Consider the following 12410-nt stretch of genomic DNA (forward strand, 5'->3'; position numbering starts at 1 on the left):
TATTCACATCATTTCAACTATTGTGACAGTTTAATAATTTAACTGTTTGCTTATGTGTAAAATGGCCAAAATTACCTTTCAAAGATTCATTATTTTAACTTTCTACAGAGTAATGTGTTTGTGTTTGAATATAGGATTCGATTATGTTGCAATGAGGTGACCCACAATGTGTCACAGCTCATCACAAAGGATTCAATAGTGTTCCACAGCGAGTTCTCTGCAGCCGGAGGTGGAAGCTGCTGATGTGGAAAGAGGGAGGAGAAGATCAGGGAGGCTGGGTTAGAGGCAACAAGTGGCTCCTGCCCTGCTGCTGCCCTGCTGCTGCCCTGCTGCTGCCCTGCTGCTGCCCTGCTGCTGCCCTGCTGCTGCCCTGCTGCTGCCCTGCTGCTGCCCTGCTGTTGCCCTGCTGCTGCCCTGCTGCTGCTGGAGCCTCTCTGCAGTCTGTCATGGCTTCTCAGTGTTTCAGCATCCTTGTTTTCTCTTTGCTGCCTCTTCTTGACGATGTGAGCGGGATTACCTGGGACGCTCCTGGACCACGGCCCACCACCGGTAAACACACACACACACACGCACCCTTGTACTACTCATCATGTTCCGATTTATTTTATTTAGAGCTCAAAATCAGAAATATTGTTAGCCTTGGAGGACTTTACAAGCTGCACTATTGTGACACTTTTGTGTTAGACCTACCCCCTCCCCCTCAGTCCTAACCTAAATCCAATGCTAACATCATCCGTAAAACCATGACTTAAACCTCAAACAGTCCTTTGAAGTTGTGAAGACCAACCGAAATGACCTCACTTTGCTAGTAGAACACACACACACACACACACACACACACACACTCACTCACTCACTCACTCACTCACTCACTCACTCACTCACTACATGTCAACTCTACACACTGGTTACAACCTTACTTACCTGAGGAGTTTGTAGGCGCAGCCTGATGTTACCGTGGTAACGCGAGTCTGGTTGTTTGTTGGTATTCTTTCGTGTCCGTATCTGCCTGCTAGACAACCAGCAGCTTTGAGCCTTCCCATCACCTCCTGCTGCAGTAATTTGCAGGAGCAGAACAAATTCCAGTTTAACGCTGCTGCAAACCCCAAATCATTTACGCTAATACTCAGCTGTAAGTGGCCCCGAGTGGCAGCTGCAGTCTCAACACGGCACAGCTGCGCAAATGTGCTTTATTCTTTATTCCCTTCACAGGGCTCCGACTGAAGGACTACTGGATTGTCGCCCAGCACAATAGGCTGCGCAGCCGGGTCGTCCCCACGGCGGCGAACATGCAAAAAATGGTTGGTGGCGTCCGTTGTCTGGTTCCTTCCTTCCTGATCGCTGCCATCCCGGAGTTTAACGCACATTCTTTCCTTCTAAGTCAACGGTTATCTTGGCAGCGTCTTATGGTTCCCTCGCGTCTCTCTCGCGGCCGCTGAGAGGGCGATGGTGGCGCCCGGCGCTGCCCCAGAGGTCCGCGACCTTCAGTCACAGAAACTGAAGCTGCCAGTTCACCATTTTTGCTGCCAGAATGACAATAAATCACCTCGTTTGATCATTTTCAGGTGAAATTCTTCATAAAAGCAGATTTTACTTTTTGAACGCAGTTCAATCTCTGTTGCTGTGGCCTACGGTCATTATCAGCACAGCGGTCCTGCCTGCATTTGATTATGTCCAAAAGTTAATGATGGATTATGAAATCCTGAGTGTGTTGGAGCCCCCGTGGGCCCGACGGCCATGCAGCCGTAGATTAGCTCCTCAAAGCCACCTGCTCTGAGTGACAGCCTCCTTCCTCGACTGCTCTTCAGCTGTTCTTAACCGATAAGGCAGTAATGAGGGGAAAAATGGCCCGAGGATAATCATCCAGCATTCAGGGCTCTGGTATTACAGGTGAATTCGCTTTGAAAACCCTCCAAGAGAGCTGAAGTAGCTTATCACAGCTTCACTGATAAGGGGGGGGGGGCTCGCCAATATCTGATGCTTCTTTCTTCAACACAAATTAACCACAAATTCAACCTTCTGTTGAAGTGATAATATCATCATTTTGTTTTCGCTTAAAGGTTGAGAAAAAATGGCAATATTTTAGGGGGGCAGCGACCCCCCCCCCCCCCCCCCCCCACACACACACACACACACACACAAGAACTCCGAATCCGAAGTGTGTTTTAAGGCCGTGCATCGCAGAGACAACAGCTCAAAGATATGAACATTTGAAATGCACGTGATAACTTCATGTTGTGAGCACAGTGTTTTATTAATACACTCAAACTTTGACAGACAATCTTTTAGTCTCTCTTGGAGGATTTGGGCTGAAATGGATCCCAGCAGCTGGGACAGCTTCCTCACGCAGAACACGCTGTGTCCGTACTGCCCAGCGTCCGTCCGTCCGTCCGTCCGACCTTTTGTTCATATTTGTAATATTTGTTCATTTATTGTTTTCAGGTGATGCTCTTTTTAATTATGTGATTGTCCTTATAGGAGTGGAATGAAAGTCTGGCGTCGCTTGCGAAGGAAAGAGCGTCCACGTGTAACTCGGCGCCTCCGGCTCCGAACGCCTCGTTCGACGGTCACGTTGGCTGGAACACAAATCGCTCCGCTTTGGGCGTCAGCTCCTTTTCCGATGTTCTAGCAGAATGGTTTGAGGAGGGGCAAAGTTTCCTGCACCTGAGTGGGAAATGCAAAGAGGGCGCCACCTGCCAACATTACACGCAGGTACGAGCGGACGGGCCGCCGGCACCAGGCGCCGCTGCCGGGCCACGTCCCTGATGTTCTGCTGTTCCTCTCTAGTTGGTGTGGGCCACGTCCAGTCAGGTGGGCTGTGCCAGTCACCTGTGTCCCGGAGAAGGAGGACTCTGGGAAATGTTCGTCTGCGCCTATTTTCCTGGGTAACCGCACAGTTTACCCCAAATAAAAACTCCCCTTTGCAACAGTTGGGTTTGAAAAAGAAAATAAAAGAAATACTGACTGTAAACTTGACACAGGTCACATTCATCCATGTTCAGATACACACGCTATATATTTGGCATCACATGATTCCTCCCTAAAGTTCCTCCCTAAAGTTCCCACCGACAGTCCTGCATCAGTTAAGACGGCTGCGTTTGTTTACCCCTGCAGGGGTAACTGGGAGGTGAAAGGTCAGCTGGTGGCGCCCTACAAGGCCGGCCTGTCCTGCTCTCTCTGCACTTCGTCCATGTCTGGTTGCTATCGACTGTGGGACCACGTAGGTGGACTCTGTGGTGAGCTAGAACCCGACACGCTACGTGTGCTACATAAACTGTTGGAGGCTCTGATATGTGTTCAGCAACACGCACGTCTGTTGCCAGAAGTTCCGCTGAACCCCTGTCGCATGAGCTGCGGGCAGCACGGCCGTCTCAACGTCTCCTCCTGCAAGTGCACGTGTGACCCGGGCTTCACGGGGCGGCTCTGCCAGGGTACCGCCTGTCCACAACAGAACTGTTTAACTGGTCCCATTGGTGCTGCTGGGGGGTTTTAGTGGGGGACAGTCCGTTGTCATGGCCCCGCCTGTGTTGTGTCTCTGCAGTGCGTTGCAGCTTCCAGTGTGCACACGGTCGGTTGCGAGCGGAAGAATGCACGTGCGTCTGTGATGGAGGCTACGGTGGGCCGAAGTGCACAGGTCCGTTTCTTCTGAGAGTAGATCAATAGTCTGCGAGAACCACTGGTAAAACTGGAAATCAACCAGTAAAACGACCTCATCCGTCCAAGTGTGAGAGTTCCTGTGTGTGTTAGGTCCAACGAGCTTCTGACCACGCTGAAGGGGAACCGCTTACATTTGGTTTTGCCTCTGAAGATGGCGGATTTTTCTGTTTAACAGAGAATGTGCAGTTTCCCCTGCACAGCTGTGACCTCGTGGTCGATGGCGACTGCTTCGCGGTGTCTTCAGACGCTGACACGTATTATGGAGCCAGGAGTCGCTGTCAGGTCTGTGTCGGGGGACGAACGTTGCAGGTCCAGGCAGGCTTTTGCTCTGCTGAAGGGTGAGCGTTTCTTTTCCTCAGGAACGAGGGGGGACCTTAGCCCGCATCCATAATCAGAAGGTTCAGGACATCCTGGCTTTTTATCTCAGCCGGCTGGAGACAAACAACCAGCTCAGTCACAGTGATTTCCTGACACAGAACTTCTGGATCGGTAGGTTTCAGTCCTGAGTAATTCAAGCTCACACTGTGTTACAACGCTGCACTGTGAGAGTAAAGCGGCATTTGGGCTCCGCAGGTTTGACGTTTAAGCCTCTGAAGGAGTCATTTCGCTGGGACTCAGGAGAGATTCTTCAATTTAGCAGCTTTGCTTTCGGGCAGCCTGACAATCAGGGGTAAGAACACATAACTGCTGTTTGCAAACTTGTCTATGAATTTCACATTTAGAAGAGCAGCAATAACCCAAAAATGCAACGCTCACACCGGCCGCTAGATGGCTCTCTCCTTCTGTATTCTCAGACTGAATTTATTCACGCGCTGCTTTGCATATGAATGACTAAAATCTATATGTTTTTTTCATCTTATCATTTAACAAGACTTAAAATTAGCCATGTAGCTAATCACACAGTAGATTTACTCTCTTTTTTTCCTGCTCAGCTTTGGAAACTGTGTGGAGCTACAAGCATCAAGCACCTTCAACTGGAACGACCAACGCTGTAGAACACGGAACCGTTACATATGCATGCACGGTAGGTTTCCTTCTGCTGCCCGAGGGAACACGGAGAACCTGTTTTTTTCCACGCAGTAAATCGATCTGACTGACCTCCCAAGCAAAGAGCTGTGATTCCTCACAAACCCAACAGCTCCATCAGCACCTGTTCTCCGATCACCCTTCTGCTTCATTGGAGACACTGTTGTGTTCAGTAAAGTCCTTTAACAAGCTGATTTAGGTAAAGACAAACACATCGCTGGATGCAGCGCGGCGTTGCCACCTGTCGTGACACCAGCAGGAATTTGCTGGGGGATTATTGTCCTGCCTGGCCATCACACATTCCCCCACAGCTGTCAGTCATAACACAGCTGCCGCCATGTAAAACACATTCATCCACATCCCACAGCGTCCCTGTGATCCACACGCTGTAAACACAGCGCTCAGTCTCAATCAATGACTCTCATTGCTGGCCAACAAGACTCTTATAACAATCAATTCAAGTCAGCCGCACAAAGAACGGTGGCGTTTAGACTCACACACGCCACGGCCATCGATCCCGGGGGATGACATGCTGACAGATGCTTCGCTTTTGCCAAATTGATTGTGTCTTTGTAAGCGTTTGGTGCGTACTTCAGTATTGATCAGTCATTGCTGAATGAGCGGTCAATGTGGTCAACATGACAACATTTCATCATTTAAGCCTCACACCCCCCCCCCCCCCCCACCCCTTTCTGATGATTTTCCTTTTTCTCCCTCCACAAAATCAGGTTTATTTGGTTCTTAACACTGGTCGCTGGATCTTCTTCTGGTTCTCAAACAAACCAGTCTGTTGGGATCACCAGTGGGGGGGTGGTGGCAGAAACCAATATTTCTCAATTTGCCTCCCGCTTTCCTGTCAATAATGAAAACTAATATCGCCAGAGATCCCCCCCCAGCAAATGAACTCAAGGTTCAGCCTTAAATGTGCAGCAGCTCCAGGCTCTGTTAGCTTTTATGGATTATTGCAGTTTGTTCCGGTCATACTAGAGTAGAAATGTGGGTAATGAGGATGAATTAATCCTAAATGTGCAAACTTTCACAGATTTTCACTGCTTCTATGGTTTCTCTGTATTTCCCAGCTGCGGAGCACATCGCCCAGTGGGAGGTTGGCAGCTAAACCGGCACCAGCTTGTTTTGCTGCTGTACATCTACACCATGGATGTTTCCCTTATATTTTGTTACAGGGAAGTTATACCTTCCACATGTCACCTATAAGTGGACAATGGTTCAGCAAGACTTTGATCCTTTCTGACACGATTCTCGCTCATGTTTTAAATTGACATTATTTCACATGAAGCGTGGAAAAAAACACATATAAAATTCAAAACTTAGAGTAGAATCTTGATTATATGATTATGCTTAGCACAGCACAAATGGCATTGTGTGATTAAAGAGAGTTAATTCAAGTTACGGGGGTTTTTAACGTAAAACTACGTTGATATTTGGGAAACAGAACCTGAAATGATTGACATGCTCTTGTGGTATTTTTAAACTAACTAAAATGTCTCAGATTAGCCATGAAATTCATTATGTTTCATTTCTAGTTTGAATGTTGATCCCCGATTTTACTTTCATGGTAGTCGTCTCATTCTGTGGTTTCACAGAACCAAAAGAGTGCAAAAGCACTAAAATCCACCCCGGATCAGCATTAGATGGAGAGCCCGGTCCGTCTGTCCCGGAGCAGCATGAAGGGCTGCGCAGATCAAACAACACAATTTATCAGAGATCTTCTGGGAAGATCTGGACTCAAGAGTGGTTTGAAAATCATGATGATCCAAAATTGGGATAAAAAAGATCAGACATGCTTAAATCAGATGATTGATTAGAAAGGTCCTCAATTCTTCACTAGAACATATACAGTATATACACACATATATATGTAATCCCTCCTCTGCCAGCTATATTTGGTATCTTCCTGAAAACATCGAACGTGGCGGTTGCTGTGACTGATGAGTGACTGCTCTGTGTCCCACAGCAGGAGCAGGGCGGTTGGGAGCGCCGCCTCCTGTTTGTCACTCATCATTTCCTGCTCCTGCCAGTGTTTCAGGAAATTCAGATAAACTTTTTGTTTTTGCTGACGCCTGCATCCGTATAACCCGAGTCATTCCTGAATGAGCGTACGCGTCTGTGTGTGATGATTCCGTGTGTATAAATCTGCCTCGTTCACGCGGCTTCCTGCTGCTCTCATGGTGCCCCCTGATAAGCCGCTGCTGCAGAGGGTTTCAGAATAGCGCTGGTGGCAGTGGAATTAGCTTCCATTGTCATGATAATGACAGTGATACTCTTGCCCCATCCCTGACTCAGACCAGCTATTGTATGGAAACAGGAATGCAATTTCTCCTGCAGCAGCATCCGACAATCCTGTTTGAGAGTGAAAGGTCCCTAAATGACTCGCCATTCAGGCAAAGCTGAGGGGCCAGTGGCCAATTAAAGGAGGAGCATTAGAACGGCGCCATGTCGAAACACAAGGCTGGCGCTAAACACACGCATTAGGCACCGGGGGGACACATCGTGCGCACCCATTAGCCATCGGGTCCTGTACGGTCCCGTGTCTCTTACACCTCGGACCTGCTTTGGTTTGACTCGTTCTGAACTAAGTTAAAACATCTGCCCATCAGAATAAAAACGCGTCCCTGTCAGAAAACCACCGTCCAGTCTCGGGGTTAAATTGTTCCGCTCCGACAGGCTGCAGCTGAAGACCGCCATTCTTCTTAGTTTTTCTCTGTAACAACACCTCTAATGATCCAGCGCGCAGATGATTATTTGGAGCTCGTCCCCAGACTGAAACACAGCAGCGCCTCATTTCCCAGGTTCCCTCAGAAGCCGTCTCTCCATTTCCATGGCTAATTATCTCGGTGTTTTCTTTTTATCTCTCCATCCTCTCACACACTGATGAGCTGTTCTACCTCTGAAACCACTGCAGAAGAAGCCACAAGAGCCCAGCGTCCTCCTCCTTTTGGAGGAGTGAGTCACCTTTATCGGCGGATGTGACTCAACGCATATCTGAGAAAAAAGTGACGGTCAGTGGTTAGAGGAAGAGGCGCGGAGCTAAAAGTGGCGTCCAACAACAAGGAAAGAGGTTACATACTCCGACTGCAAAGAGCTGCCAGCGCACAAAACCACTGTTATACCTTTAGCAGACAAAAGAGTAAAACTATGTTCATCTCACAATCGCATCGCAGCGTTTCCCCCCTCTGGATCATTTGTAGAGGATGTAATGTTCTCACAGCATCAATTTTTGATAAGATGGATGACGAGCCTGCCGGTGATCTTCGCAAATCCTATTTTTTCAGCTGTTATTTATAAATGTGCCTTGTCAGAGTTACAACACAACCCAGCTGATTCCACGACATACGCAAAAAAATAAATGCAAATGTTCTTTATTAGCTACCTTTTGGTTGCTGTGCTTTTCTTAATTACAGCGACCCAGCAAAGACAGTCCCTCTGCTAATCCACTGTTCCTGTTTGGACTAAATACGGCGCTCCGAACAGATAATGACCCCTGAGCTTCAGCCATTATTTGTATAAGCGCATGCGTCATTAACTTGCTCTGTGGTCCACAAAAAAAGGCACCACCATGTCATTCACTCGCTAAAACGGCTTCAGGATGGAATTATTTTCATTAAAAAATAATGAAAAAGAGGATTAAGGAATAAGTCATGTGGGGAAGTCTACCACAGGGCATAAAACAGCTAAAACAAGGAAGTATGAATTATGCATTGATTGGCTGATAGAAGGATTCAAAGCTCTCATCGTGACAGTGGGACTTTTTTTTTCTACTGTAAATTGGCCTCTTATGTGTTTCAAGTGTACCGTGATCATCCCTGGAGGCTGCAATCAGCCCCCAATTATCGCTCTTTACATCTCAATATGGAAATCCAGCTGCATGTAGGATCTGATGATACGTTAGGAGGAGCCGTGCATGTTTATGAACCACTCACGGACAAAAATACAGGGTGATTTCTCATCAACTGAGCGGTCGGAGTAGGAAGGTGGCGAGTATTCCCTCCACGTCTGCACCTCCTGCCTGTCAGGTCGTCTCCATGCTGAGTTCTTCGTGGCGTCGGGTTAAATAATAAAGAATAGTGGTTAAAGAGCACAGTGCTGGATTGAATTATGATTTCTGGTTCATGCCATTTATTTGTGTGAGGTAATTATGTTTCTCTGTTCTGGTTAAAGCTGACAAGAGCTGCTCTATGGAAAAATATTATTAAGGATTCCGATATGAGTAGACTTTAATTTCACATCACATCGTTATTCATTTTAGCCAGAGTCCGCCGTGATTGTTTTGCTTGTCCTCAATCATCATTAAACCATTATTCTCTGTCTGTTATCTCCACGATTCTCCCTCTCACATGTTAGCTATTTCGGTCTCCACCGGTAGCTTTCCATTTTCTCTTTTCAGTGCAGTCGGTATTGAGCGGCCCACAGCATTTGGATGCGAGATGAACTTTGATAAGAGTTAATGAGAACACAGCATTGTTAGGAGGAAGAATGGCTCAGGCAGCACATTCGAGAGCCCCCTCTTCGCCAGGAAATGGACCGAAAAGAGACGCGGCCCCCTCTTGGTGCGGAGGAGACGAAGATTAGAGGATCGGAGGGAGACAATAGGATGGAGCAGGGATGTGGGGGGAGGCACGGGAGTGAAGGTTAAGGGATGGAGCTAATGGAAGTATATGATGTCTCAGGCAGCCATGATAAATGACCCCAAACCAAATATTTTGGTCAGTATAAAATGAAGAGACGCGCACAAAAACACAATAGCAGGAAACCATTCTTGTGTGTAATACAAGGTGCCCTTCAGGCAAGCAGAGAGGTAGATTCAGAGTCCCCTTCACTGAAGGAGAATTACTCTTTAGGGCTCTTGTCTTGCGCAGAAGACGCTCCTTTCTTCCTTCCATAGACTTCAACGTGAGGGCGCAGAGATCATCCAAGATTTAAAATGTTTTCAATAATATGAAAATACCAGCGTTCCGCTTGCTCTCCGCTTGCTCTCCGCCACCGTCGCTCTGGTAACTACCCGTACTCCAGTTGCGCTGCGTTGGCGCCGCCGTGTCACAGGCATTCGTTTGACGCGGCGCTTTAATAAGGGGTCGCAGAATGTTTGTGCTTGTGGAGCAAATTCGATCAATCTCGCTCAAATGGGTCCAGGGGAGGTGGGAAAGATAATGCGTGGGAGGAAGTAAAAAGTGAATGAGCAGATCAATCAAAGCCTGTCACCGTGACACGGCGTAGGAGGCTGCGCGGGATCCCCATCATCCTAATGTAGACAACATATGCAGAGTGCAGGGTTGATGCACAATCCTACACCAGCCCTCAAACTGAGCATCAAATATTCCATAAATCACATTCTACTGCTAATGTGCTATTGGTATCAATAGTGACAGCAGTAAATGGGATAAGGCTTAAAGTCCTGCCACAAAATACACGAAATAAAATGTGCTATAAGCTGGTTTTTCCTTTTCCATATATGTTCCTATGTTAAATTATTGTCATGATGTGACTAGTCCCACTTCTCCTCTTTACCCCTTCCCCTTCATCCACCCTTGTCCCTTAAAATGGAGCAGCAGATGGAAGGGGTGGGAAAATTTCCTTAAGAAACAGGTCACAGCTTGATTCCCCCCCCCACCCCCCCTTTCTGCATCAATCCACATGTATTGCCGACCTCTGTGCACTGACCTGCTGACCTCTGACCCCACCGACCCGCTCATCTTTTGTATTGATAGCTTGTTGTGATTAATGTATTTGCTGTATGTCCATTCTCTCTTCTACCTGCCCCCCCTTCTAATCCTTCTCTGTCCTGTCCATCAGTAGCAACAGTTGCCATGGTTCTGCTGTTATTGCCAGTGAATTTGCCATCGGTGTCGCTATTATTAGGGGCATTTTAAAATATAGCACAATTCAAAACATGACTAAATATGTACATGTACTACGATCTTACTTAATGTGATGTCATTACAGTGAATCGTGCTGAGTAAATTTACGTGCTTCCTTTTTCTGTCTGCGCTGCGCCATCATGCCAGTGGGCACGGGGTAACGAGGAAAAGGTCTCAGCCCTTCGTTTCAGGTAAGGTCTTGGCTTCCAGCGCCGTTCGCCTTAACTGAACACAGAATCGGAACACCCCAAGAGCTAAGGGCTAAGACGTGGGCTCAGGGGTAGAATTGGGACTCAGCCTAAAGTTGTGTAGGATTTTAACTGGTTCTGCAGCTATCACAGCTTAGTGGCAACGCCTGAGCAGAATTTTTTAACGCAGACATGAAAACCAGCAGTAAGGGATATTTTGATGCGATGATCTTTCTTTTTGACTCCTCCCGATAAGCTCCTGCAAAGAGGTCGTTTCTTGACTCGCCGCGGCACATTAAATCGTACAGAAGCATCAGACTGAGCTTAATGATAAAAGACTCCTCTTTTCATGTGACCATCACAGGAAAGTAAATATTTAAACCTGCCTGGATTCCCTGAACAATGAGGCCATTCTGCACCAGTGAGAAGGATCGCCGACAGCCAGAGCCAAAGAAAAGGCGACATGTTGAGAAGGCTGCTGATGAATGAATAAATCCAGAGCGGAGAGAGGAGAGGGCTTCTCAAGGATGCCATATCTTAATTGAAAATGACAGTTTCAATTAAAATTGTAATCATTCTGAGCGTTTTCTAATTAAAAGTGAAACAACTGATAGTTTTGACTCATTAACTTCAAAGAGTGATGAAGCCTGACAGAGAGGGAGAGGGTGATTCAAACAGCGAGCGGGGAGGGAGCGAGCGAAGGAGAGCTGGAGAGCAGGGGATGGAGCGACTGAGCGTGAACCTCTAAGATGACACCAAACACGTCTGCAGTCGGAGCGGCCGAAGCCGACCGGCGGGGATCCCCAGAGCCTGGTCACACTCCTGCAGCGCTGCCACGCCAACATTTTTAGCTCCTCTAAATGGATTTTCAGTAATGGATATTCCTACTTTACATTATTTCCACAGCAAATGTTCCCAGGAGCTTTGGTGTAAAAGTAATAGCGCATCCTCACCCTCATCCAAACTTAACCTCAACCCATTTTTTTTTAACCCTAAAACTACATTTGGACCGGCCAAAATGGCCGCCCTCACTTGAGAGAAGGTTAAAGGTTTGTTTTTCAAAGCCATAAATGTACAAATGTGTTTGAATGTGATGTATAATTAGCTGGGTGGATCAGTGGTGTTGCTACAACACATGACCAACACAGAAAAACTAATCCAAGTAACATTTTCTAATGGGCAATGAGCCTCCATAGCGGTGCCGTACAGAGAACTCTGGTTTCTGCTTGATTATTCACCAAAAACATGACTAAATATGACAGGAAGTGCATCATTAGCCACTGACCTTCATCTGGCACAGAACAGGCTCTGTAGAGAGAGAAAAGAGAAATGAGTCCAAATCACAATCATTTATAGCAATTATAAATAATTGACAGAATTCACCAGGAACTAAATGGCCGTGCATCGTCCGAGCCTCTGGCGTCTTTTCATTCTTCTCTACAGTACAAACAAAGCGCAGCGTCGTCACCCTGCAGCTCACGTCAGCTGTAATTTGTGTTCCTGAGCATCCTTGAGGATGTGACTATAGGTTCTGTGTAGCTGGGCAAAGACTGATTGTCTGACCATGAATAATTATGAGTCGAAAATCTGACCATCATCTTGCTTAAAGGGCCACTGCAGTGGTTGGGGGACCTCTCTGGCACCCAAAGAGAACCAGGCTATT

The 12410-nt window shown here is 47.2% G+C and overlaps 1 protein-coding gene across 1 annotated transcript; it reads left to right on the forward strand.

Moving 5' to 3' along the window:
• The first annotated feature begins 215 nt into the window (after positions 1-215).
• LOC101079231 (C-type lectin domain family 18 member A-like) lies at positions 216-6624 on the forward strand. Its single transcript, XM_029846184.1, has 12 exons — positions 216-549; positions 1213-1301; positions 2479-2712; positions 2788-2885; positions 3115-3236; positions 3324-3431; positions 3542-3634; positions 3833-3939; positions 4017-4146; positions 4231-4327; positions 4590-4681; positions 5763-6624. The coding sequence occupies exons 1-12, from the start codon at positions 243-245 to the stop codon at positions 5798-5800; spliced, it is 1515 nt and encodes a 504-aa protein (XP_029702044.1). The 5' UTR covers positions 216-242; the 3' UTR covers positions 5801-6624.
• Positions 6625-12410: the final 5786 nt, after the last annotated feature.

Source organism: Takifugu rubripes, chromosome 13 (genome assembly GCF_901000725.2).
Source record: "Takifugu rubripes chromosome 13, fTakRub1.2, whole genome shotgun sequence".
In the NCBI taxonomy this organism is placed as follows: Eukaryota; Metazoa; Chordata; class Actinopteri; order Tetraodontiformes; family Tetraodontidae; genus Takifugu; species Takifugu rubripes.

Bases quoted from the DNA above. Each gene is read 5' to 3' on its own strand.
- LOC101079231 (XM_029846184.1), top strand. From the start codon at position 243: ATGTGGAAAGAGGGAGGAGAAGATCAGGGAGGCTGGGTTAGAGGCAAC. The intron at 1,302-2,478 runs GTTGGTGGCGTC...TTGTCCTTATAG, and splicing joins CGGCGAACATGCAAAAAATG to GAGTGGAATGAAAGTCTGGC. The intron at 2,713-2,787 runs GTACGAGCGGAC...GTTCCTCTCTAG, and splicing joins CCTGCCAACATTACACGCAG to TTGGTGTGGGCCACGTCCAG.